Below are 27,294 nucleotides of genomic sequence, written 5' to 3'. Positions count from 1 at the left end.
CCAGCCCTTGATGAAGCTCCCACAAGAATTTTTTATTCCACAACACTGAGAGCTCAGGGGCAGGGAGTGAGTATTTATACATAGACTTTAGTACTTTTGTGTCCTTGCGTACATTGGAAAGTTAGGACTGGGTGGAGATGCACTGGCGGAGTTTACAATTTTCTTAGCAGTAAAGAGAGGATCAGGGTGAAGGGTTAAGTGTGTTGAATTAATCATCGTTTTTGCTGAGTGACAAGGGAATCAAATAATTTGAGTTAAAGCAAGACTATGTGACTTTGAAAAGAAGAAACAACACAATATTCTTCTTAAAAATGAAAAGTTGGAAGCAATAAAACACCCCTGCTCAATTCAGTACACCCAGGGGTTTTGCTTCTACAGTCTTACTTGGTCTGGCATGACCGCTAGCTTATGGCGGCTAATGTTTAATGTTAGATAGATATTGTGGTGTTACGGACATTCCTGAGTCAGTTTGCTCACTTAATGACTCATCTCTACTTAAGCTACTGTTACACTACACTTTAATATTTACCATTATCTCTTAATTGACAGGTGTTGCCACTTATCCTCACTTTAACTCATTCTGCATGGTCTGGAGGGGCAAGTAGCTTATAGCGGCTAATGTTAGCTAATATTAGCAATCTTATATAGATATTGTTGTGTAACTGACATTACTGAGTTAGCTTACTAACTGTATGACTCGTCTCTACTCGTGCTACAGTTACACTACATTTTAATATTTACCATTATCCAGTTATTGTCACATATGTTGTTGTTTATCAAAAAATGCATAGTTTCATAATTCTGCTTGTGTCAAAATCAACATTGAGGGAAGATGACAGAATATAGATAGCTGTTCACAAAGACAGTGGAAAAAAAGGCTTCCAGAAATAATACAAAGAAATATGGCTCGGTCTGGCAGACATACTGTATAAAATTTCTCACTTTACTGCATCCCCTCCTTTACAAAAAAAAAAAAAAAAAAAAATGTTGGATGCTGCAAGGTTTTCTGAAAGGCAGGCATACTAGAGGTAATTTAGACATATATTGAGACAGGCAGACTGACAGTTAAACAGAAAGGAAAAAGGATAAACAGACAGGCAATCAGGCAGGCATACAATCTGGGAGACAGCTAGACGTGTCCCCGCTTCTTTCGGCAGATGTGTAATTCTCTGCTATTCATTTTTTTTAAACTTTTTTGCCCTTCATCTGTCAAACATTAGCCTAGTTAAATCAAACCTCTTCTTTGACACCAGCTGTGGACGCTGACACATTTCTCGCATGCAACAACTCCGGTTTGCATTTTATATTTCCACATGAGAATGTGTGCGTGTTTGTTGTGCTCTCTCTATCATCAAAGGCTTGGGGGAAATGATCTTTAATTCCATCTGTAATCCAGGGAGATTTGTTTGCTCCCAGCCTTTATATTAACCCTGTCATCAAATGAAGTGTAAATATACCATACCCTCTCCTCAGGAAGACTATAAACCAGCAGCACTAATCTCTAATTGACCGTGTTTTGAATTACTACCCTCACAAAGACAGACACACAGCGAGGAGTCTACTTGATGTACTGTGACACACACACACACACACACACACACACAGACCACATGGGCTCACACTTGTACAATCTTTCTATCAACGCTGTAATATTCAGACCTCAGGCTCAGGGCCAGGTATTGTGTTAGTCAAGGTTTCACGGGGTTGTTTTGACTCAAATTAGCAGTCATCATTGTTGTGGCTCCATACAGGCTTTTTCCATTATGCCATGTAGTTGATCATGTCAGAACCACTTGAGGAACAAGAGCTGCAGAGCCACAGCCACATCCACTATTTTCTTATCACCACCAGCTGCTTCGTGGAGATCCCTCACAGGATGTGAACAACATTATGGGCAGGGCAGATTGTATGAGCAGTCAATTTAACTGTTTCCATTAATTGTTGTTGTCCATTTATTAGAATCCAGGGCCACATACAATACGTTAGCACATATAGAGAGGTGTTATTATAACCGTATTATCTACTAAGTACCTCAATATATCATACATTGGCAGAGTTCAGATATAATTATCATGGCTTTGCAGTGAAGGAATGTTTACTTGCAGAGTTGGCACATTACCACATCACATTTTTATAGAAATTACATTTGGGAAAGATTAAATTTCCAAACTTGACAGCTGGGATGGTGAGTAAACCAACACGAGCATTAAAATAAGGTCTGTAATGTGCTGTTACAAAAGTGTCATGTGAGGGGTGCAGTGTCTGTGGGTCTTTGGGTGAAGAGGGAAATCTTTGCCTAAAATAACAGAATCAATCAACATAATCAGAAATACTAGTTCAGACAGAGCAGACAGAACAAGGCCCGAGCATTAAGATATCAATCTCCCTCTTGGCCTTTTTTGTAGCTCTTTGGACACACTTGCAAAATGAAAAAGTCTGGGTCTGCTCATTAAACCCTCACAGGAAGGCTATTAGTATCAGAGATCATGAGAATGTCTCTGTGTCTTCTTCTCTGAAATATAACTCTCCATGGATGAAGACGGTGAGCCAGGAAGACTTAGTTCCGTCGTCTTCTGCTGCTGTTATTATACAATTGAAACCAAGCATCAACTCGCTCCACAGTGCCAAGAACCCCCACGGGAGAGAATGCAGTTCTAAATCATCAGACCATCAGAGCAGTGTCTATTGTTCTTTACATGGCTTCTTGTTTGTTTTTCCTCTTTGTCAGATATCAATGAATGTGAGATTGGAGCCCATAACTGTGACAGACATGCTACCTGCACCAACACAGCTGGCAGCTTCAAATGCAACTGTGCTCCAGGGTGGATTGGCAACGGCCTCAAATGCACAGGTAAGGCTGATGGCCTTAAATGCACAGGTAAATGCTACCACTTAATGGGTCCATTGAAAGAGTATATACAGTATAATCTGCTGTTTATATGGCCTGCATATTATGATGCATCAAAATAAAAGGAATGGAAATTTCTGTAACATTTTTTAAATAGCCAAGAAAGTTGAGGTGAGAAAGTGTGGTTTATAAAGAAATGTGTGATATTCAGCAACCAAAAAAAAGGATAAAAATACTTTCCCTTTTTTCAGGCATAACAAAAAAGTAACTTTTTTTCCTTAAAGCTGGTCTGAACATACCAAAATCAACAATGAGGTGATCCTATTAACAAGTATTGCCCATGTAGCCAAAATGTATTATACAGTAGCTTACAGTAATCCATTGTTTTCCAAAAACTAGTACAATACATAAATGATCCACTCCGTTGCACTGACTGACTCCGTCCTACATTACAGTCAGTCCTACAATACACTGTTGTGGTGCTGTAAATACTCGGGTATTAATCCACAAGTAAAAAGGGTCCCCAGCAAATGCACTGTTTACCCCTGTCTAAGGAATTTTTGTACTGTGTCCAGCTTATTTAGAATATTGTGTAGCCTTTTAAAAAAATGAAATTATATATTTCTGAGCCATTATTTAAGATTTGCATCTTCATTCGGAAAGCTTGAGCATGTGGTTGAGCGCCACAGATACGGCAGAAAAAAGATTTTTCAAAGATGGACTGTTGATGGACGGGTTTTGACAGGAGTAAGAAAAATATGGAATATCACCGTCTTATCTTTTCTTCAACAATTGGATGAAGCAGTTTCCACCAGCATAAATGTAATTGCTTTTGGACTTTTGCTGTGTTTCAGACTTGGATGAGTGTTCCAATGGGACACACATGTGCAGCAACAACGCTGACTGTCTCAACACCATGGGCTCATATCGCTGTTTGTGCAAGGATGGATTCTCTGGAGATGGATTCCACTGCTCAGGTCACACATACAAACTGATGTCCTAAACCACACTTTTGCTTTTTCCAAAGATTCATGAATGCATTGTGTGTTTATGGACTGTGTGTGTGTGTGTGTGTGTGTGTGTGTGTGTGTGTGTGTGTGTGTGCGTGTGTGCGTGTGATCATCAATACAGACAGTGATGAGTGTGCAGAGAACAGCAACTTGTGTGAGAATGGCCACTGTCTGAACCTGCCAGGAGGCTTCCGCTGTGAATGTGACATGGGCTTCTTTCCCACCCCTGACGGCAAGGCTTGTGAGGGTAAGGCAATACGACACTGCTATTCCTGACTATCCTGATTCCAGACCTCTGAATTGGTGCCCGGATCCTAAATTATGTTTAGTGATTCAAAAAGATCTGATGTTGTGCTGGTGAATGGTTGTTTGTTTTCCTCTTTGGAGAAACAACCGATCCAAACAGATGCTTCCTTCAAGTGGAACTCGTGAGATAGTATTTTGGACATAGGACATACACAATATGTTGTGAGAACATTCCTAAGGGACCGACAACAGCTATGGATCTTGCCTTGTTCTCTTTTCGAATTAGGTTCATGATTAGAGAGATTTTTGCATTTCAACATCACATTTTATTTTGAGAAATAGTAGCCAAAAAAGAATATTTAAAAAAAAAAAAAAAAAAGTAAAAGTAACTCCACTGAGTGCTGATATTTTCAAAAGTCAGGAGAGCCACATCATTTTTTTTTTTTCGCGAGAGGTTGAAATTAGCAGACAAATTCTGCTTCTGTCCCAACCGTAGACTGTATGTAAAGATGTTTGTTTAGCTTTTTACATACGGTCTGTTTTTCCTGTTTTCCCACCTGCTTTCACCCATGTTATCACAGTGTATAACTGAAAACACTTGCAACAAAAGAAAATTGCAGACTTAAGGTTGGAGCAGGACTAATATCAGATAAAAAGTTAGGTAATGTTAGCTTGCCATCCTTAGTCAGCTAACTTAGCCCTCCTCTGTCTTTCTAAGGCTCAGACACAGGGTTGAGTAGGCACAGATTTTAACGTTGCCTAAAGTTAATTAAACGTAAGCTTCTTTGGCTATTGTCTATGTTTTACGATTTAAGAGTGATAAAGCTATCTGAGTTTTCCTGATGCAGAAGAACCACTGACTGGAACTCTTAATTTGCATCATAGAAACATTATTCTCTGCTTAAAGTGCAAATAGTCACTGCATTAACATTTATTGTTAAACACATTAACAAAAGGCGATGCAATCTGAATCTCAGGATAATTCCTGACATCCTACTGGCAGAAATTGTATGTGTACACTGGTCTAGCAACTGTCTTTTATTCTTTTCCAGTTCTTGTTTTAGACAAAGCTGTGTGCACTATGATGATATGCTTACATGTTATCCAGGTTTGCGTTATCTAGGTTTCCTGTAGACAGTAGATCTTTTTTGGGATATTTTAAGTAGGCTTTTGCATTTACATAAATAGAAAAATATACAAAATATTAAGGTGATGAAAGATTGCATGTAGACTTAAATAACTGAAGTGGGATCCCGTGTAATATCGAGAGCTGTGCCACTGTCGAGCACACACATGAACACATTTATGACTGGCAGCAGACAAGTGTGATACATGCTTCTGGTGATAAGGCATTGCTGGATTCAACTGAATGAGCAGACTGACCTCATTGTGCTGATGTGTCAAACATCCTGAAATAACCTGTCCAGTCCTCCATTTCTCAACTCATGCAGGACTGGACAGTAATGACTTGTGCAGAGTCTAATGATGTGGAAGAGCACAATTTCATAACCTTGGCTGCGGCTCTGATTGTGTATGTGTGCGTGTCTGTCTGGATATGTCTGGGCATTTTTTGCCCCAGAACTGTCATTCTTTAGCAGAGGTGAGCGGCCTTCACTTCCTATTGCTGGCTGCCAATTTTCCACCATGATCCCATGATCCACTAATCCCTCACAGCTGGGCTCCTCTGTCTCTCTCCCTCTCTCTTTCTCTCTCTCTCTCTCTCCCTCTCCCATCCCTTCATCTTTTACAGACATAGATGAATGTACCTTTGATGACATCTGTGTCAATGGACGCTGCCTGAATATGCCAGGACTTTTTAGATGCGAATGTAACATTGGTTATGAACTGGACAGGAGTGGAGGGAACTGCACAGGTAAGACTAGTCAACATGCCGGCCCATCTGACTGCCCCAATGATGCTCTCTTTATGGCCCAATGAACTGAGGAAATTTGAAGGAGTGTAAAAGGAGTGGAGCAACAGCAGTGAAGAGATGAACAGCTCTCATATCCCCTGAGATACAGAGAAAAAGCTACTGCTCCTCTCCTTGGTGTTGAGGCAGATAGTGACCTACTGACAAAAATGAAAAACTAATATATTTTTGTTGAGATGAAGAAATGGTATTGACTGCTGCTTTAATTAATTTCTTAATTTTGTCAGATGTCAATGAATGCGCAGACCCGACCATCTGTATTAACGGAATGTGTGTCAACATCCCTGGAAGTTACCACTGTAACTGCCCGGCAGACTTTGAACTCAACCCTACTCGGGTGGGCTGTGTAGGTGAGACTGAGCAAGTTCCCACTACGCATTGTTGGCTTTTCATCTTAGCAAAGGCCAGACACACCTGTATACCTGGACACCTGTATGTGTGTGTGTATGTAAACAGACACTCGCTCTGGAAGCTGCTTCCTGGATGTCCGTTCCCGAGGAGACGCATCGGAGAGTTTGGACTGCTCCAATGAGATCGGAGTTGGTGTTTCGAAGGCATCCTGCTGCTGCTCCCTAGGCCAGGGCTGGGGAAATCCATGTGAATCATGCCCCTATGTCAACTCAAGTGAGTCATCTCATCGTTGCTAAGACTCTGTGTACACTATTCAAGTTTATTTTTATATTTCAGTTCCATAGCAAGTTTCGTGGCCTTTAGCCAGAGAATAACAGCCAAATAGAAGGTTTTGAGGTGACATAACACATCATAACACACATAACAAACCTCCAAGTAATGTTCTTAAGCTGACGAAAATCTTAAATATATGGCCCACCAGATACAACACAGTAAATTTAGCACCATGTTTACTGGCTATTTTCATCACTACACTGAATGTGTTAATATACTTACAGTTAGTTCACCACAGTACCCAGTTAGCTTTTGGCGGCCGTGCAACTGATTTGTTCAGAGTTAGGTGATAAAATATGAGTAGGTAGGAGAGGATGAGAAGCTTCCTTTCAATGTTATCCTCACTTACCTTAATAAAAACAGCAGGTTAGCGATGTGAGTTGTCATCCTTATTTGGAAACAAATCAAAACTTTTCAAACCTTTCAATTTCAAGTGCAACCTTAGTGAATGAACCAACACCCATCACATGAATCTCTTTTTCAACCAACAGTAAGAGATACGGCAGCATTCATGACGTTATTTCCACCGGTCCAACCCAACCACAGAACTCTTGATTTATGGGTCTATGATGGAAATGAACAGTTTTGTTGGATTTTAACATTAGAGTCGGCTGCAGATCATAAGAATGGAGATCCATAACAAATGTCTAGTGAATAATAAATATGACAAAATTAAAAGTTAAAAAAAAAGTTTAAAACTTGAGGGTGCAGGGAACTTCAGTGGCTGAAAAAATAGTTTTGAATGTGGCTATCTGGCAAAGTAATTTCAGGTTCATTTCATCATCAACCCTGTCGAAACCATCTATTAGTCGTCTTGTACTGGAGTGTAGAGTAAATCAGTGTCAGTCAATTAGCACCTGTTGACCTTAAGTCCCTTGAAGTGGTTTGAGGTTTTCTCTTGCTATTTCAGAGAGCAGTAACATGAAAAAATCATAACCAAAACACCAAATGCCTGCTCTTGTCATGCAATGAGTATGTGTTTGCTGTAATTGTTGTTGCTGGTAAGATGAGACAGCTTTGTGCAACTTATTGGAAATTGCCAACAGATGGTTCAAAACATTACAGGGAATGACTCATGCTTTTTAGCTCAAGGAAATGCTTTCTTCTATAACAAGAACAGAACCTTTTCTCTTTTCACTTTGTAATTCTGAGTAGCTGCAGTCATGTCCGGTCCACAGGGCTCTGTGGATAACTCTGAGATCTAAGATGGCTGATCAGAAAAAGCAGAACAGAGAGCGACAGGAAAGGATGACCGATGACAGGAAACGTCTTTTTCGGGCACATGACATGATGTGACTTAACCTGTCTCACGTCGTCTCACCCTCAGCAACTCATTCCTGTCAAATCCTGCAAGAAAACAATATTGATTGCATATTGTGTTTTATATTATTGGTCCTGGTTAATGTGGTTTGGTGCGATGTTCTGTCTTACAGCCGAGTACAAGACACTGTGTCCCGGAGGAGAAGGCTTCAGACCAAACCCAATCACTGTCATCTTGGAAGGTCAGACAGCAACATACTATTATGAGTTTGTGTGAGGTTGCTCCTGTCCACACTTACAGACACTCACCCACAATGCCACTCAGTGTTTCCTTTCCCTCTCTGGCAGACATCAATGAGTGCCAGGAGTTGCCCGGCTTGTGCCAGGGAGGACGGTGCATCAACACCTTTGGCAGCTTCCAGTGTGAATGTCCAAGAGGCTACGCCCTCAACACAGAAACCAGAGTCTGTGAAGGTATTATACCCACACATGTATTTCTGTGCAGCTTCACAGACACATGAACGCACAGGTGACCTATTCCTGTCTAGCTCTTGCCCTGGGACATTTCAGTGGGAAGGAAATTGAGTCCAGCCGTCGAGGCCTTCGTTCAGCGAGGACACATGGAGAGAGAGGAAAAAGCACCGAGAGCGAAAAGACAAAGAAATATTGGACCCCTTTGTCCCATTGAGAACTCTGCACTTCATTCTAGCTCAATATTGTCTGCTCTAGTTCCCGTGTGCTGCTAACCCAGCAAAGCTCAGTCACAATGATGAGACTGCTGATCGCCTAACTGTGTCCAGAGGAGCGAGGCTCTGATGTGGTCAGCCCTCTCCTCAGGGAAGTACACTGAGTCCCCTGTAGACGGGGCAGATGGGAGAATGAAAGATAGGGGGAAAAAAGAGATAAATGAGAAGGGTGTTTAGAAAAGAGAAACAGGAACAGAGCGGAGAGGAGGGGGCTAAGGCTTAGACAATGACATGTGGCTGGCGGCATTTTAATTAGCGTGTGTTTGTTGGCCAGGAGAACAAAAGCGGGTGTCTGCTCTGTAAGGTCCAGGACTGCACATCCACTATGTCTCTAGTTAATCAGCAGTTCAGCTGTTAGCTGGGTCAGAAGGAACAAACACTGTGTTCGCTATGTTGCGGTAATGTTGGAAGAGAAAGCATTTTAAGTACAGAAAAATTGGTATGAATAGAAGAGGTAATAAAAGCAAATTCTACCCTCATGTTGGACCTGGGATGTGTAATATGTTTGCAAAAGATGTTGATGAAATTGGGGGTAAATGTACACTTACCTAAAGACACAACGTGTACAAATATGCCCAAAGGAAGAACACTGCAGCAAATACATGTTAAATGTATGATTGCGGTGAAAGCTGCAAGTTCCTAATGAATTTAATGCTTAAAAATCCACCGGAGTCATGAAATGACAAAAGCAATCAAAGCTGATTGAAGGTGCTGAAGAAGGATTTAGGTTCCTTTTCCAACAAGACACGGATCATAATATTTTGCATACAGGTAGTTCTCCAGTTCTTCCCCATAGGTAGTATTTATCATGATATATTCCTAATTGCACTCATTCCACCTTCCTTTAGATCACGGTTACTCTTTTAAGTTGTAAGTTTTAAATAATTAATATAGTTGTGTGGTACCTCAACTAATATCAAGTGTAAATCAGACACTGTATTCATCAAAACAATGGACTCATTTCTCACAATGCTTCTATCTTTGCGCAGATGTCAATGAGTGTGAACGACCAGGTATCTGTGGCCCAGGCCAGTGCTACAACACCATCGGGAACTACACCTGTATCTGTCCTGTGGACTATATGCAGGTCAATGGAGGGAACAACTGCATGGGTAAGTCAGCATGCTGCGCTCACATGACTGTGCCAAACAGCGAAATGTCATGCAGTTACATTTTTGCAATAACCTTCTCTCTCTTTCTTATAAACACACACAGACATGAGGAAGAGCTACTGCTACAGAAACTTTTATTCTGATAACAGGACATGTGATGGAGAGCTGAACTTCAACATGACTAAAAAGATGTGCTGCTGCTCCTACAACATTGGCCGTGCATGGAATAAACCCTGTGAACAGTGTCCTGTGCCCAGCACTGGTGAGGTCTCATACACACATATGCTAGTACACATGCAGTATGTGTAGAAAGTATAAGGAACTACAAAGTAAGCTTTTATAACCGCATGTCTAATGTCCACTCAGATGATTTTGCGGTCCTGTGTGGCAGTGAGAGACCAGGATATTACATTGACATCACCACTGGACAGGTCATTGGTAAGATTCTCCCATTCAAAGGTTTATGTGCAAAAAGGAAGGTTTGTTTTGTTCTTATCTTGTCCCCTTGCCTCTTCCTCATGTGCTAGATATTGATGAGTGCAGGGAAATCCCAGGAGTGTGTGAGAATGGAGTCTGCATCAACATGATTGGTAGCTTCAGGTGTGAGTGCCCCATTGGTTTCATCTACAATGACAAGCTTTTGATTTGCGAAGGTAAGGCTTGCACTCCACTGAAGGTGATGACAAAACATAAAATTCTGTGAATTTCTCCTTTTGTTTTTTAATTTTGATCAGATCAGTCTTTTTATATTTATACACTCTTTGTAAAAGAGTCTCTGAACACCTCTGTCCCTGTTATTGTTAGATATCGATGAGTGTCAGAATGGACCCATGTGCCAGCAGAATGCAGCCTGTCTGAACATGCCAGGAAGCTTCCGCTGCGAGTGTAAACCTGGATATCGCTTCACCCCCACTGGACAATGTCTAGGTAAGGCTGTGGTGGTGATATGCTACAGCAAGGCATTTAAAGAGGTAAAAGGTGTCAACAGCACTTAAATTATCAGTACAGATTTGGTGCATGGCTGTCACCGTTCATTCGACGGTTTAGCGGTTTAGTCAATTCCCAATGACTGCAGTGGAGATTATACAGAATTGGTGGAAACATGGAGCAGGATTAGAGAAAACATTAGAGGAAGCAGCCAAAATAACTGCTGTCTTCCATGAGGATGATGCTGACCTCTCTGGGCCTTCCTGTGGCCTGCTGTCTTGCCTCCTTAAAGGTGCTATACTGTATGTAAGTATTTGCCATCGCTACAGAGCCAACGTTAGCATTAACAGCTGTTTACTCACCAGCTCTAGAAGAAACGTTGCGAGTTCAGCATTAAACTTAATTCTTTTAATTGCCAAGAGCTGTCTCCAGCGGTGGAAAACAACGGCAATGTTAACTCTTGTTTTGCTTCTATTTCTATCATTTCTTTTCTTTGCCGCCGATCGTGGTTTCTTGCCCTCTGGGCAGCGCTACTTCTTCATCCTCTCATGTTGGACTGAGGGCAAACTGGAAGCTACAGTGACTCACTATCGCCTCTTGAGGTACAAAGTGGTATTAAGAGACTGGACGGGCCGGGGATAGCTGTTTAGCATGCTAACTTCAGTACAGACCTCTGAAACACAATACGTCTTCGACATAACGTGAAAACTGTTATCTCTTTACATTCTGTTGATAATTTTGGTTAATTTTTTTTTAAATTTTTTTTATACTTACATATAGCACCTTTAAGCTATTGTATCAAACTCAGTTATAGGAAACTCTTTGAAGTACATATTCTTGCCATTTATATCGCAAAGATAAACAACAGAGGCAGCACAATGACAGTCGGGCTAAGGGGGAATTCTTCACGGTGGGCTTGTTATTAAGGAAGAGAGAATGCAAAGCGTGTGTTGAGCTGTTGAACATATGCTGCAGTATATCTGAAACATGTCTCTGTCTGTCTGGAGAGTCCGAACCGATAAGTAAATGTTAAATCAACATCCTGTTTTGCTTCCTGCTTTTCGTGAGAGTCCTAACAACAGTGCATGGTTAGACTCCAGTGAGAGAAAACTGAGCCTAACGTGTGAATTCAATACAGTGATTAACAATTATTTGAAAAAATTATGCATCGCTGCAAGGCATAATGCGAAATGGAAAAAAATTTTTACATATTTTTTTACTTTAATTAAATAATGATGTTACTCTGGTATCATATAACTCTGTTATCAAAGTTATTGTGTCATCATTCAACAGAGTTAATAGCCAGTTTCCTATCCTATTATGATTCTTTGTGGCCAGCATGAAATATCTAAATAGTCATTGAAGTCATATTAAACTCAATGAATTGCAATTATTTTAATTATGTGAATTATTTCACATGTATGGCAACACTAGTAATCAGTAAAGGCCAAGCATTACTGTCAAATTTTATACAGTATCATGTGAGAGGTTGCTTGGATCTCTCCAAATTTTAGTTTTGAATGGCCAGAATCTTTACAGTTCTTATGGTACACAACCAACTTCAAGTCGATTAAGCTTGACAAGGTACTTGTTTGACTGATTAATATACACTATGTTAAGATATAGATTTTTGACATTGACCCAAAGACTAATGACTGCTTAGAGTCTGGCCGTTCGTCCAGCCAGAAGTAGTCAGGTCTCACATTGATGCCTGAGTAAAGGAGAGAACTGTCCTCTCTGGTTTTCTTAAAATGACGTATCTCAAGCAAGAGCCTTGTCAGGCAACAGTAGGATAAGCAGATGATTATGGGCTGGCAATGCAAGGTTATCAGAATATATGTTCGCATTTACAGGACAAATTTTCCCTATACATAACTGGAGAGAAAGGGGTATGATTTTGATATGAAAGTGCATTAAACGAAATTTTGAAATCTTAGATAAATAAGAATAGACAGTAGAAAAATACATTGAGGGACATTTTATGGGGTCTTAAATGTTTACCCCACAATATACCAATGGAGAAAATAAAAAATGTATTAAATCAAGCTATCAAAGATTTTTAAACATTTCAGACCACATCAGGTGAAACTGCTTTGTGCCAGTAAAATGACTAAAATACTTCTACAACTTTTGTTATTTCAATGGGACTGTATATATCACTATTTTTCCATGATAGTTTCTGTGGTTTGACCTTGAATTTCAAAGTCTGAAAGCTTTTTTCCTCCTTGTTCAGACCGAAATGAATGCGTCGAAAACCCTAGCGTATGCAATCCTGGTCAGTGCATTGACACGCTGGGTAGCTATCGCTGCATCTGCCCCAACGGCTTCAAAACAACGCGGGACCAGTCAATGTGTGTCGGTAAGCTGTGTTGGTTCCTCTCAGTTTGTCTCTTGTATTTGACGCTCGGTCTTGTCAGTGTTACTCCAGTAAGTGAGTATTGTGATTACCCTCTGAGGTATAACTGTGTTTTCTGGTTTCAGACGTGGACGAGTGTGAGAGACAACCCTGTGGCAACGGGACCTGTAAGAACACAGTGGGCTCCTACAACTGTCTCTGCTACCCCGGATTTCAGAACTCACACAACAGTGACTGCATAGGTGCGTGCATCTGTGGATGTGATGTAAAAGTGAAAAAGCAAGAGCACCGTAGCCCTTATGAGATATATTGTGGTGTTTGTGTGTTGATCAGATATCGATGAGTGTACCACGCAGAGGGGCTTGTGTCGAAACGGGCAGTGTGTGAACACGGTGGGCACTTTCCTCTGTGTGTGCCTTGAAGGATATGAGCTCACTTTAGATGGCAGAATGTGTGCAGGTAAGGAGTTGCCACTTTTCATTTTTTATGTTTATCTGAATATAATATGTACGTTTTACATTGTATCCCTTATATATTCTTTTTATTTGTCAGATATCAATGAATGTGCAGTGAATCCAGGCACGTGTGGTGCAGGAACTTGTCTGAATCTGGATGGCTCTTACAGGTGTATCTGCCCGCCTGGCTACTATCTCCATGAGGAAACCTGTGAAGGTACAGCAGCCTAAAGCTTGTCCTTTCCGCATCATGAAAAAATAAAAATAAAAACAGGAATTTCTGAAGATATAAAATACAGTATCTGCGCGCATGAGTGAATCTCACCTCAGGCAATGTGGAGAACACCTGATTATTTGCAGCACACTCACACACGCACACGTACACATGCACAAATTCATAACTTAGACCAGCTCTGCTTAGGTGGGCAAGAAGAGGATAATCTGCTTCTTAGCCTCCTCCTTCTCTTCAATTGCCCTGCTCCTACACAACATCTCTCTTCTCCCTTTCACACGTGGGAGTGTGTCCCAAGCCAGAACATTTGGATTGTTTATATAGTGGGGCTGATGAAGAGATGTTCGACAGACTTCAACACATTCCTCCTTTGTGCTCGGTTCCTGGAAGCAGTCAGGAACAGCACTCAATTCTCAGCATCAGTAACAGCAGCAGCTGGTCAGTGTGATGAGAGAACACGTGACACGGAGGCTTCTCCAGATAATTTGCCTTTATCCAACTGCCCATTAGTGAGATTACATTCTGTTTTATCACATTTGGATAGACCGTGATGTACTGGTATGACTTCATCCCTGCAGCCGTGGCTGTAGTTCAAGGAAAAATTAGATGTAAATGAAACACTGCAGGATGGAATTCTAATGGTCCAAATTAGGAATGGGCTTTGATGGGTTTGATTTGTAAATTTCCAAATTCGATAAGGTGGCTGATGCCGTTCCTCTTTGTGTGTCAGATATTGACGAGTGCTCCCATTTACCTGAGATCTGTACATTTGGAACCTGCTCCAACACTGAGGGAAGCTTCACCTGCTTGTGTCCTGAAGGCTTCCAGCTCTCTGCCTCTGGACGCAGATGTTTAGGTAATTACGTGTGTGTGTGTGTCTGTGTGTGTGTGTGTGTGTGTGTAAAAGAGGGGAGAAGAGGCTATAAAACTGTCCTATTCATCAAGTTTAAAGTGCAAAGTGTAAATAGTTGTGTATCTGTCTGTCTCTGAGTGCTTACGGAGACTAAGCAGCAGTCAGCGGTGTTAGACTTTTCCTGCTCTTTCATGATAGCACACTGTGTTCCAGCTGGTTCTGCTGCCGCTGCCTCGAGGCCAAGGGTGGCTCTGAACAGATCACTTTTCCATTTCCTCACTTGTGCGTGTGTGTTTATGTACATACTGTATGTGTGTTTCTGGGCTTGGTGGGTAAGCGCTGAGTCCTCAGTTAGGGAGTTCCCCGTCCAAACACTGAAGTGATGACATCATCAGTTCCGTGAGGCAGTTTACAGTTTGTATTTCACTTTTCTCTCCAGTGTCATAAGTGCTCGACTGAGGGCCGGGGGATAAACAAGAGGAGCTGGGTGGAGAGTGAGCAAAATGGGCAGTAAAAGGGATCAAGATTTTTATCGACAGGGACAAGCCCTGTTCCACTGAGAGACCCTCGTTTCTGTTTAAAAAAAAAAAGAAAAAGATGATAGACGTGAGGATAATGAAGAAAATCATAATGGAAACAGTGACAATCATTTGTGGGTCTTTGTGTAAACTCATACTATTAATATTTTAAATATTTTTGATTTAATCTTTTCATATATAATCTAAACCCACAGAGAGAGAATTTATTATAATCTTTTATTTTAGGTATTATGTGAAAGAAAGTCATGAGCAGTGAACAAGACTGTAAATGCAGTAGGAAGTTTATACATTTTATTCTCTATAGATCTGCACACTGGAATATATTTATAACTCATTTGACATACTTACATATTCCTAAAAAGCCTAGAAAACCAGTTTATAAGGGCTAACCACTCCTTTTCTCATAATGCAGTATGTCGGACTATATCTTGTCCAGTTTCATTAATGCTACATTAAAGCAAGATTATGTAGCTTTCGTTGAACAGTGGCCACTGTGGCAAGAAGCGGCAATTGCGTAATAATGGTAAATACATGCACATAGTATAACAGTAGCACAAGTAGAGAACAAATAGGACAACGCTCAGCAAGCCAGTTACACCACCATAAGGTACTGGTCAGACCAAGTAAGTCTGTAGCTGCAAAACCCCTGAGTGTGTTGAATTGAGCAAGGCTGTCTTTTACTGCTTATGGATTGAGGTTTAAATTTGTAAGAGTAAGAATGTGTAATTTCTATTTTAAAATGTCCCACTTTAATGTAACACTACTTGTGCTACATACAATCACTACTATATTTACAGTATGCTTTATTTTATCAGGCATAAAATAAATTTATCATCTGATTCTCAAGATATAAAAACAGCAACTAAGGGGAAACTAAATGCTGCCTCACGCATACATCATGCACAACCAAATTTTGCCCTTTTGGACTGATGAGAGGACTGATGAATGAATGACACAAGAAAAAAAATTACAAGTCAAGAGAACAGTCTTTAATAACAGAAACATCCAAAAGAAGACATAAAATAAGACAAAAAGAATGAGTATGTGCGGAGGACATTGACAATATCGATATAGAGTGGATAGTAGAGAAACACAGGGAGAGAAAGAGGGGCTTCACATGCAACATCAGTCCCTGGGTGGAATCATACTTGGCATATTGCAATAACAGTACATGGTATGTGTCTCAACCATTCGGCTGCCAGGACTCCCCAATAAATGATGTTTTAAATTATAATTCCATGGTGGTTTTGTAAATTTCTATAATCATGACCATTAAATATCTGTCACAACCCTCACCATTACTAGATTTATGTCACCACTGTCAGACCCTGTGTTGGCCAAGCCTTGATTTATTTCAAAGCTTATTTTTCTAATTAAATGTTTTTGTCTTTTATGTAATTTTTTCAGTAATAAATCCTGCCACAGATTTAAAGAACCTACATAGCGCTGATATTTTAGGTGACCATATTAAGAAAGCACAATATTTCAACATTTTTTATCATATATTTCAGTTACAAACAACAAAACAAGAATGGCATATGCACATGCAGATGCACATGTGAATGCGCTAACTCACACTTGCACAGCAGCTGTGCACAATGCACTATAAATCTCTTTTTTGCGGAAAGGCAAAGAAATCAATTTCATGAAGGAAAGTTACATGACACTTTTTGACGTTCTCCTCACCGCACCAGGTGTTCATGTATGTGATCCTTGCCACTGAGCCAGGTGTGTGTGCATATGTGTGTGATCTATGGTGGTCAGAAAGCTTATTTGTGCTGGGTTCAGTGAAGGCCAGTGCTAGCAGGAGAGCACAACCATATGCTTCTCATTACAAGTAAGTGCCTGCCTAGTCCAGGAGGAACAAGAGCCCTCAGAAGCAGGGAGAAGGAGCGAGAGAGAGAGAGAGAGAGAGAGACTGGCAAACACTGATCAGTAACAAGAAATAATTAATAATAATTATTCACCAAAAAATGTTTAAAGTTATGTTTAAAAGAAAAAATCTATTTAAAATCTTTGTCTTTAAAGTCTTATTGTTATAGTTTTTGTCAATGTACGGTACCTACAGGTCATTATCCAGGCTGTGGGAACAAGCGCTATGCTGGACACAGCTTTACAACGTAGTCCTATTCAACCACAGAGACGTGACCCTAACCGTTCATCATTTCAACTGTTTAAGTAGCTGCTGGTGGTTGTTGGGTTGAGACCGGACTTGTTTAAAACCCATCTAAACGTCTATGATAGTGGTAATTAAATGTCACACTGACCGATGGAAGCATCGGCCAAAAGTGTGACAGAGAGACCCAGATGCAAAAAAACCTGCTCTTGGTCACCATAGCATCATTGCATAAATTGAAGAGTTTTTCTTCAATTACTCACACCCTGTAATCTGGTCTGCTTGAAGAAAAAGTTCGATTTTGCATTACTTCACAGAGAATAGTGTTAACAATAGCTTAATATAAAGTTATCTGTATTATTTAATAATAGCTAAACAGTAATAAAATTTAATAAAAACTTCTTAAACTAATCATCATATGCTCATTATGTCAGACTTTTATTAAGTTATTAAGATGTTTCCTTAAAAATTCCATTAGGGTCATAATTTAACTTACATTCAATACATTTTCAACTGTACCAAAACAGAAATATCTGACTTGACCTCAAAAATGACCTGTGTCGACAAGTTGCAGCTTTACAGGGTGTTACTTGCCAACAAAGTGTGAAAACTTGTTTTCAACAGATTAAACAAACAAAATCCAATTTTTGTTAATCTTGGTAATTAGTGAGCTCTAGATGTGCTTTTTTTTTTTTTTTTAACCTTTGGACGGTTCCAGGCTAGGTGTTGTCTCTTACTCCCAGTCTATATGCTAAGATGGGCTAACTGGCTGCTGGCTGTAGCTTCATATTTAACAGACGGACATGAGAGTGGTTTCACTTGTCTCATGTAACTTTCACCAAGAAAACAAACAAGCGAATTTCCCTAAAGGTCGAGCCATTCCTTTAAGACAAGTCAAAGTGGTGGAATTAACAACATAAATTCCATCCATCACTCTCCCTCTGCATTCTCCGTCACCGTCTCCACCTAATTTTTTTACTACTCTTGTCCTCTCCTTGTGTGTGTTAACCTTTAGATATCCGTGTGAACTACTGCTATACCAAGTTTGATAATGGGCGCTGCCTGGCTCCAAAGCCTCAGAACACTTCCAAGGAAGCGTGCTGCTGCACTGGAATGCCAGGTCAAGGCTGGGGAGACCCCTGTGAGATCTGCCCCAGCAAGGGAGAGGGTACGTACTCTTCCTATCACATAGACACACACGCGCACAAAACAAACATATGCAGTGGAACACTCATGCGCATGCAAGCTCATGCACAAAATTAGGTACATTACTCAATGGTATTTATGACTCTTCACATCTCCTGGTTCCAGAGGGGTATCTTCTTCTCTGTCCCAATGAGGGATATCAACGGGGGCCAGATGACCACCCAAAAGGTATGTGTGTCATTACCACCGAACCTTAACTGTTTTGCATCTCTGTTATAGTTTTGGAATGTAATTCACTTGGTGTGGTGTTTTTTTTTTTTCAATTGTAGATATTGATGAATGCATCAATGACCCTTGTGTTAATGGCCAGTGCATCAACACGGACGGCTCTTTCCGCTGCGAATGTCCTATGGGATACCGCCTGGACATTAGTGGAGTCAGATGTGAAGGCCAGTTTACTCACTGTTTTGTTATCTCAGCGTCTCCTTATCCTCACCTCCCTCCTGTCTTTGTCTCTGTCCCACTCCCTCACTGATTTATTCACCTGGTAGATCACTAACATGATTAACGGGGTTCGTGTAACTTTCTTCAATACAGACACTAATGAGTGTGACATTGGCAATCCTTGCGGCAACGGCACATGCACTAATGTCATCGGCGGATTTGAGTGTGCATGCGATGATGGCTTTGAGCCTGGGCCGATGATGACCTGTGAAGGTATGTGACATCATGTATGTGAAAGTCTTCGTCGTCCTGTAGTACCGCTGTAACCTGTCGCCTGCTGTTAATTGTTGCCTTGTGTTCCAGACATCAATGAGTGCGCCCAGAATCCTCTGCTGTGTGCCTTTCGCTGTGTTAACGTGGTGGGCTCGTACGAGTGTAAATGTCCCACAGGCTACGTTCTGCGTGAGGACAAGAGGATGTGTAAAGGTGCTACAACTGAATGACTCACTCATACACTCAGCTTTCTCAGTCATGGTCCATTTACTGGAAAGTGTTGGTAGAAAATAAACTGAGCTCCTAACAGAGACATGCTGGCCCCATCCGCAAAGTTACATAACACACTATCTCTGTGAGAGCCTCAAGGGTTCTCTGTCTCGGACGAACTTAAAACACTCTCTGGAAACTGTAACCGGCCGAGTCACTATTTACACCTCCGCACTGTCAGATAGCTTGGGTACCATAGCAACGGTTGTATTTGGAGGGAAGCGCTGAGACAGGAGGAACTGGTCAGTGTCTATAGCGTCACTGTTTACATTAAAGCTCCAAACAGACCACCGACTCTCCCAGTACATGCCTGTTAGCACTATAGAGATAAGTGTTGGATTGGGGGGTTTGATTAAACTCTGGAGGTCTGCAGTGTATATGATTGCCTGTGTTACATCACTGGTGTAACGGCTGTACATGCATGCATACACAGAGATTTCTTTACGAGTTGTGTGTCCTCTTACACTTAGTATGCCGTTTTTTCCTCCAGACCAGAATGAGTGCGAAGATGGTATAGATGACTGTGCCAGCAGAGGCATGACCTGCAAGAACCTGATTGGTACATACGTGTGCATCTGTTCCCCTGGATACACACGCCAGCCCAGCGGAGATGGTTGCATGGGTAAGATTATCATAGTGTCCTACTGTATGAAATCATGAACCATCATTCTAGTTTATTGCATCAAATCTTGGCTTTACTTTGCATAAAATAAATCTTTCTTGATACTCATCTACTGTTGTGTAACAATGTACGAAGCTGTTTATTCTGGATTTAATGCTGTTTCAGGAGTTGTTACCAGCCTATATTCTTGATTGTTCGGGTTATTAGTGGATATTTGTTACTGTCATACAATGGACTTGATCCATTAGAGACGATATCATTCTGGGGGACACACTGAATCCTTCCCATTTTGTAGCTGAGATGATGGCCTTTTAATATAGGCTGTTTCCCTGATGCTGATTTGTTGTCTTAGATGTTGATGGTGGTGTAGAGAGGGAGGATGAGCAGCATTGGAGTGTAATGAAAGACCCCAAATGGGGAAATAAAGTGTAAATATACAGTATGTATACACTGACAGGAGGGATATGACTAGTTTGGGTAGTGACCCTAGGAAAAGTGGGAAACAAATGATTTGTCCAAATGATTTGGACATAACTATAAAAAGAGAGACGTGTTTTGTTTGTTTGCAAACAACTGCCGCTAGGCTGTGAAATTTGATAAAGGGCCATAAGAAAGATTGTGTGTGTGTGTCTGGATAAACTTCCTGGTTGAACTTCCACTTTAACATCATCTCATCAGGTCCTGTGTGACAAATATTTCCATTTTATCTTCACACTGTTCGTATGTCTGTCTGTGTCCGTGTTAGATCTGAATGAGTGTACAGCCAAACCAGGTGTCTGTAAGAACGGCCGTTGTGAGAACACAGTAGGAAGCTACCGCTGCAGATGTGACCAAGGTTTCAACGCTAACCCCACACAGACTGAATGTATTGGTAAGTACATTATTGTCAATATATCTTGGTCTTACTGTAGGTTTTTCTTTTCACTCTGTTCTAACATCACTTATTTGAGTTAAGTTTCAGTTTTTATCAGGATCTGCTGTGTCCTGACTGCTTCTTTAATTTGGCTTGTCCCAGTTTAAACAGAAGGGGCTTCTTGTATAAAGTCAGCCCACAGGAAATGAGGCCATAAAGTTAAACTCATAAGAAAACACTTTTATTTAGTGGCACTTTGTTTCTCTAGATAAAACATCTCTGACTGACAGTCGATGTTGGAATGAGATATAATACTGGGATGGACGGTTCAGGAGTCCAAAAGTAAAAAAGAACGTTTGTAAATTACACACAAATTGTTAAATTAACTCAAGCAGTTTTTCCATGAAGATAAAAAAATACAGATTTTATTGCTGTTTTATTTGAACAAAAATATTTTATGTAATTGAATCTTGGCTAACTAAGGTGTAATAGTAATTTTAACCTCAGTGGGAAGGAAACTGTTCCATGACAGTCTTGTTAAAAGCTATGTGTCTGTTACGGTCAAGATAGGGGCAAGGAAATCCTTTCAAAGCCTTCCTCCCTAATCTAAATATATACTTCTGGATAGACGTGATGTGCTGAACTTGGTGAGAAAACCTCCAGGGACACTTTGTAAGCTCTGTGGTTCTATGGCTATCTTACTGCTTACAGACAGTAGCGATAGAGCAGTGTGGGTTATCTGCTGACGTCTGGTTCTCTGAGGCCAGGTCCTGTCTGGGTGGTTTGGTCTGCTTTCCCGAGGCCCACCTGTTTTTTTTGTTGTTTTTTTAAATTATTATTATTTTGTCCGCCTGTCTGTTTGTGTCGCGCTCATGTTCCTTTCTCCGTCTCTCCCACCCTCCAGATAACCGTGAAGGCTTCTGTTTCACTGAAGTTCTGACCACTCTGTGTCAGATGACTTCCAGTAACAGGAACATGGTGACCAAGTCAGAGTGTTGCTGCGATGGAGGCAGAGGCTGGGGCACCAACTGTGAGCTCTGCCCCCTGCCTGGGACCACCCAGTACAAGAAGATGTGTCCTCTGGGACCTGGGTACACCACCGATGGCAGAGGTATCTTACTGCTGAAGAGACTTGAGTTTAAATTAAATATCACTGTGAGAAATCAAAATCATTCAACATCAACGTTCTACAGTTAGTGAGTGTGGATCTTTTTTTGACAGTATTTTGGGTTAAGTGTGTTTTTTTTTTTTTCATTTAAAAAACTAACATGAGGTTGGATTTCCAAACTATATATTAAATCTAAAATTTTTACAATGACCATAACGGTAGTTTTACATGATTGAGACCTAAACCACAACTCACTGGTGCTTTATATAGTTGGCTGTTAGAAAGATTTCCTTCAAACTGGCAGGTGACCATCGGTTACTATTCATTTCAGTAACTTGCAGTATTCATTTTGTAATCCTTTCTTGGTTTTCATGGAGGCTACAGCATTAGAGATTTCAAACTCACCCTCAGAAAAGCTTTGCATTTATTAGCTGTGATATCAGCAGATCAAACCCAGACGACAACAGCAGGCAGTGTTTTCAAAATGGTCCCTGCTCACAACTTGATTACTATTCCAAGGTACCTTGACAAAAAATAAAGCAGAGAACTGTTGATTATTCTTGATTATCTCAAGAAGGTTGGGGTATTTGCAAATTAATGTTCTATCTGTACTGAAATGATTGAAACAATCCAGATGAAGTGCTGCTTCAAAACTAGGTAATCAGTCAGCAGTAATATGTACACATGAAACCACTTCTATAACAGATTGCTGTTGTTGCTGATAAAATCACTTGCAAAGCATTGGTTTGCCTTTATACTGGACACGACACTGATACAAAGCTACATACATAGGACAGTATTTCTCCAAGGTTGTGTGGAAGTTTAACTGGAGCTAACTTTTCTTGTTTCTGCCCAGATATTGATGAGTGTCGTGTTATGGGGAACCTGTGCAAGAACGGTCAGTGTATCAACACTTTGGGTTCCTACAGCTGCATCTGCAAACCGGGCTACACAACTGATATCAGCGGCACACTGTGTGTGGGTAAGGTTTAATTTCACCTCCAGCCCTTACACTTTATGGTCTCTTTTCCTACCATGCCTGCCTCCCTTTCTCATTCCTGCTGTCTAGTAAAGAGCTAAAACTACGTGGGTGGACTGCCCACACACCTCTGAAAAATGCAGCCCAAGCCTGTCTGTCTCATCATCTCCCCTTATGGAATTTCTGGCTACAGGATCGAACTCTCTCTCGCTTTCTCTTTGTCTCTCACTCTTTCTGCCTCACCCTCACCCTGTCCCTCTCTCTCTAGATGTGGATGAGTGCATACAGGCACCAAAGCCTTGTAACTTCATCTGTAAGAACACAGAGGGAGGCTACCTCTGTTCCTGCCCCCGCGGATACATCCTACAGGAAGATGGAAAGAGCTGCAAAGGTGACTAACACACACACACACCGAAAAACACAACCTCTAAATATTGTGCTACTCAGATCAGTTGATTTCAGTGGCATGCTTTTCTTGCTTGACTTAGTTTCCAGGTTAGAACTACTGTAGTTCTGAGTGGGCCTGGGTCCCTTGCCAGTGTTCTGCTCACTGTCCTGAGACGCTCCATTTGAAGTGCTGTGTGCACGTGCACATGTTTGTTCATGAATGTGTACCCTGTGCACAGAGCCTGTGACACAGTGCATCTGTTTGTGTCTCAGTTTATCAGGCTTGTTTGTAAATCTGAACAAGTGTGCTCATGGTTTTCAGTTTTTAGGGCCTCTTTCATCTTTATTTACCATAGCTGTAGTTTCCCCCTCTACAGTACCCCTCCGTGTTTCCGGTGTCTGGTACATTTGCAGTTCATTTGTAGGTCAGTGACTGTAGAAGGACTGGAATTTGACTCAGAAAAGAGCAGTCCCCATACAGTGGTACAGACAATGGTCTGACTCAGCTCCAACCACAGCAGCTTAAATCCACTTTACAAACTACTAAGTAGTTTTAGCTTTTCCGTTAAATTTATATTTAACATCGTGCAACTTCTCCTCTTTTTCAGATCTGGATGAGTGTTCGACCAAACAGCATAACTGTCAGTTCTTATGTGTTAACACCATCGGTGGGTTCACCTGCAAATGTCCTCCTGGCTTCACCCAGCATCATACTGCCTGCATTGGTAAATACACACGTGCAGATGATTGACTTACTGCACACCCAAATATTTTGTAATTAGAAATGCTTTTTATAAAATGATCTGTGTATTCCCAAAAGGGATGCGCTAAATGCCCAGTGCGCTCACAATTTGTTATTTCGCATTGCAATTTCTTGTATGTTCCATCCCCAGCTCACAAAAGAACCCCGAAGCACCCTCTTGTCTAACCTTTGCTAACTTTCATTCAGAATTAATGGACTACGGCTGATATCACACTGATCTTATTAGGCTGGACTGGTTTGTAGTCATTGCAGCCTAGCAATGCTTTGTTATGGAACATTGCAGTGGATCGCTGTTACTACCACTAGCCTTTTTTCCAGACCATAAAGCAGCTCCCGTGATCTCACATCAAATCAGAGGAAGGGAACCCTCAGTTTTGACAATAGGAATACCCCCGGGCAAATGACATATATTAGGTGTTGATGTGTTTAGGAGTAAGGAGGTTGGAGAAACATGGGTGTGACATAAAATACTCATCATACCTCAGTAACTACTGTCCAAAAATTTTGTTATTGAACTGAACACTTTTCCAGGCATATTGTAAATACTGTAAGAACTCATTCCTTCCAATATATCTGCTCTTTCAAGCTGTTGCTGTAAAGAAGTATGTTTCCTTATCCAGTATAATAATGTTTTAGGTTTCAGTTTTTCAGTCAGACTGACTGATAATGAGTCTTCCTTTAAAGCCAGGAAATCCATGTTTGGATTGCCAGGTAGTGCTTACGGGAAAGTAGACACTGCCTCTATGGTTTTAAGCACTATGTCCCACAGGTTGACACTTTCAACCAATAGAGATCTAACTCTGGGAACACATTAGAAGACTTTTAAAATCTCAACTGACTGTGAAAATCCAGGGTCACTCATTTAACAACTGACATTTAGAGATTGCATCTTTCTGCACTTTGATCTTAGTCGCTGAAGAGCTTAAACTAAGTGATCATGTTCAGATTTGCATGAATTCCAATCAAAACAGTCAAACATGTTCGTGTTGTTTGACAAAATAATCTGAACTCAAGGCTCACTTACTACCTTTTTCCAGGAAAAGCAAGCAAATGGATGTCGAGTTTAGATTATTTTGTCAGACTATTATTCCCAAGGTCAAGAATGAGCTCTCACACTCAGATGTTTATGATTACCTCTTCTGGTCTGAGACTGAATCAGTAGGTGAGAGATTTTATTATTAAAAGCCTGCAGAATGCAAGATTATTTGTACCTACAGTCCGTGGTGACCTGCCCTATTTTTCAAGACCAATGTCGACACTCAAATGAATTTGAAAATGACCCAGCACATCCAAATCGGGGTCATAATCAGCCTTTATATCATGTTTCCAGTTTTACCCTTGTCTGAACCTTCCCTCCTCTCTTTGTAGACAACAATGAATGTGCAACAGACCCCAATCTGTGCGGCTCCAATGGTGTCTGCCAGAACACTCCAGGGAGCTTCAATTGCGACTGCCAGCGAGGATTCTCATTAGATCCCAATGGGCAAACCTGTGAAGGTCTGAAAACAACTGATAACAACGTCAGTATCAGCTGATTAGTTACAGAAAATAGGCTCTTACAGTAGTTTTTTTGTGTTTGTCCCTGACAGATATGGACGAGTGTGATGGTAACCACAGGTGTCAGCATGGCTGTCAAAACTTAGTGGGTGGATACAGGTGCAGCTGTCCACAAGGCTACCTGCAGCACTACCAGTGGAACCAGTGTGTGGGTGAGTAATAGCACTGTTTAACTTTTTATCAGCAAATATAAAAATTCTTTCCTTTTGGGGCATCCTGATGACTTGGTTGCCAAAATATGTACAATCCAGTCTTGATATTCTGGGCTAGAGTCCGACCTGGAACCTTTTTAAAACAACTTATCTGTCCTTCTCCTCTTTCATGCCACTCTTAAAATATAAATATGTCCAAAATGTTTTTCCTTTTCTCTGGAATTTCATCCCTTCTCTTACTGTGGTAAGGTCATGAGAAAAGGAAATTTTAGGTTAAAACTAAATGCTAAATATCCCAGTTACAAACCAAAAAAGATCTACACTTGGTTTATTATATATGCACACTTACCTAATAAAAACAGACAAAAAATACTAACAAGAGAGACCCTGAGAGGCTTATTAAAGTATCTAACTCTAAAGGACAAAGTGAACTATGGAAGGAGGGAAAAAAACCAAATGAAAGGAGTAGGATGGGGCAACACCAAACTCTGTAACCACATAAAATAACACACTTTTGTTAATTAAACCTCTATTTTTAGTGTGACTTTACAACATTCATGGCAGACTTTCCCAGGATTGTTTGTGCCCTTTAACTGGAATGAACTCTTGTTTGTTTACTCCCCGTCACCTTCCTGTGACCCAGATGAGAACGAGTGTTTGAACAGCCAGATCTGCGGGGGAGCGTCATGCCACAACACCCTGGGGAGCTTCCGCTGTCTCTGTCCCACTGGCTTCAACTACGAGCAGATCAGCGGAGGCTGCACAGACATCAATGAGTGCTCCACCACCCAGAACCCCTGCAAGTTTGGCTGCTCAAACACAGATGGGGGCTACCTCTGTGGATGTCCACCTGGATACTTCCGTGCAGGACAAGGGTACGTTAGTGACTGACTGTGTGTGAAAGCTGTCCGTAGATGTTTCTAGTCGACTGATGGCTTTGTCTTGTTTCAGGCACTGTGTCACAGGTCTGGGCTTTACTAGTGGCAGCTCCAGTGTTGGACAGGGAGGTGAGGTGGATGATAATTCTCTGTCTCCTGAGGCCTGCTATGAATGTAAGATCAACGGCTATCCCAAGAAAGGACGCAAACGTCGCAGCACCAACTCGACACAAGAGGATACTCTGGAAGACATGCAGGTAATCTTTCCGTCTGTATGTAGACGGAGGAGGCCTCTGCCTCCATCGCAGCAACACTCTGACTTGGTCACCATGTTCCTGTTACTGGAAGTCATTTGACACAGAGTGGTCAGAACTTCAGTGAAACAGAAGCCTTCACGGTTATCTGGAGGGCGTAGGTATTTTAGAAGCTGATTCCAGTAACTTTCAAGTCAGTATGTGTATATTTTAATACGTTTAGGTGCACAAAATAATAAATAGGTAAAAGCTTCAGCATTTCCCCCCAGAACTCTATTCCTGGCAATGCGGGAC

General features: G+C 41.1%; 1 protein-coding gene across 2 annotated transcripts in view; it reads left to right on the top strand.

Moving 5' to 3' along the window:
• fbn1 (fibrillin 1) overlaps window positions 1-27,294 on the top strand; it is a 63,046-nt gene that overhangs the window by 33,818 nt on the left and 1,934 nt on the right. For both annotated transcript variants that reach the window (XM_040123526.1, XM_040123518.1), the window contains exons 33-65: window positions 2,729-2,851; window positions 3,703-3,825; window positions 3,980-4,105; window positions 5,855-5,977; window positions 6,262-6,384; window positions 6,491-6,658; window positions 8,152-8,220; window positions 8,327-8,452; window positions 9,714-9,836; window positions 9,940-10,098; window positions 10,203-10,274; window positions 10,364-10,489; window positions 10,641-10,763; window positions 12,997-13,122; window positions 13,245-13,361; window positions 13,453-13,578; window positions 13,672-13,791; window positions 14,537-14,662; window positions 18,330-18,482; window positions 18,626-18,688; window positions 18,790-18,909; window positions 19,058-19,177; window positions 19,268-19,390; window positions 19,938-20,069; window positions 20,815-20,940; window positions 21,827-22,033; window positions 22,887-23,012; window positions 23,278-23,400; window positions 24,005-24,121; window positions 25,528-25,656; window positions 25,749-25,868; window positions 26,512-26,743; window positions 26,820-27,003. In XM_040123526.1, the coding sequence (XP_039979460.1) occupies window positions 2,729-2,851; window positions 3,703-3,825; window positions 3,980-4,105; window positions 5,855-5,977; window positions 6,262-6,384; window positions 6,491-6,658; window positions 8,152-8,220; window positions 8,327-8,452; window positions 9,714-9,836; window positions 9,940-10,098; window positions 10,203-10,274; window positions 10,364-10,489; window positions 10,641-10,763; window positions 12,997-13,122; window positions 13,245-13,361; window positions 13,453-13,578; window positions 13,672-13,791; window positions 14,537-14,662; window positions 18,330-18,482; window positions 18,626-18,688; window positions 18,790-18,909; window positions 19,058-19,177; window positions 19,268-19,390; window positions 19,938-20,069; window positions 20,815-20,940; window positions 21,827-22,033; window positions 22,887-23,012; window positions 23,278-23,400; window positions 24,005-24,121; window positions 25,528-25,656; window positions 25,749-25,868; window positions 26,512-26,743; window positions 26,820-27,003 (4,274 nt within the window). The remainder of the gene's footprint in view (window positions 1-2,728; window positions 2,852-3,702; window positions 3,826-3,979; window positions 4,106-5,854; window positions 5,978-6,261; window positions 6,385-6,490; window positions 6,659-8,151; window positions 8,221-8,326; window positions 8,453-9,713; window positions 9,837-9,939; window positions 10,099-10,202; window positions 10,275-10,363; window positions 10,490-10,640; window positions 10,764-12,996; window positions 13,123-13,244; window positions 13,362-13,452; window positions 13,579-13,671; window positions 13,792-14,536; window positions 14,663-18,329; window positions 18,483-18,625; window positions 18,689-18,789; window positions 18,910-19,057; window positions 19,178-19,267; window positions 19,391-19,937; window positions 20,070-20,814; window positions 20,941-21,826; window positions 22,034-22,886; window positions 23,013-23,277; window positions 23,401-24,004; window positions 24,122-25,527; window positions 25,657-25,748; window positions 25,869-26,511; window positions 26,744-26,819; window positions 27,004-27,294) is intronic.

Source organism: Xiphias gladius, chromosome 1 (genome assembly GCF_016859285.1).
Source record: "Xiphias gladius isolate SHS-SW01 ecotype Sanya breed wild chromosome 1, ASM1685928v1, whole genome shotgun sequence".
NCBI classification, from domain to species: Eukaryota; Metazoa; Chordata; class Actinopteri; order Istiophoriformes; family Xiphiidae; genus Xiphias; species Xiphias gladius.
The sequence above is the reverse complement of the archived record's forward strand: the minus strand, read 5'-3'. Positions and strand labels throughout refer to the sequence as shown.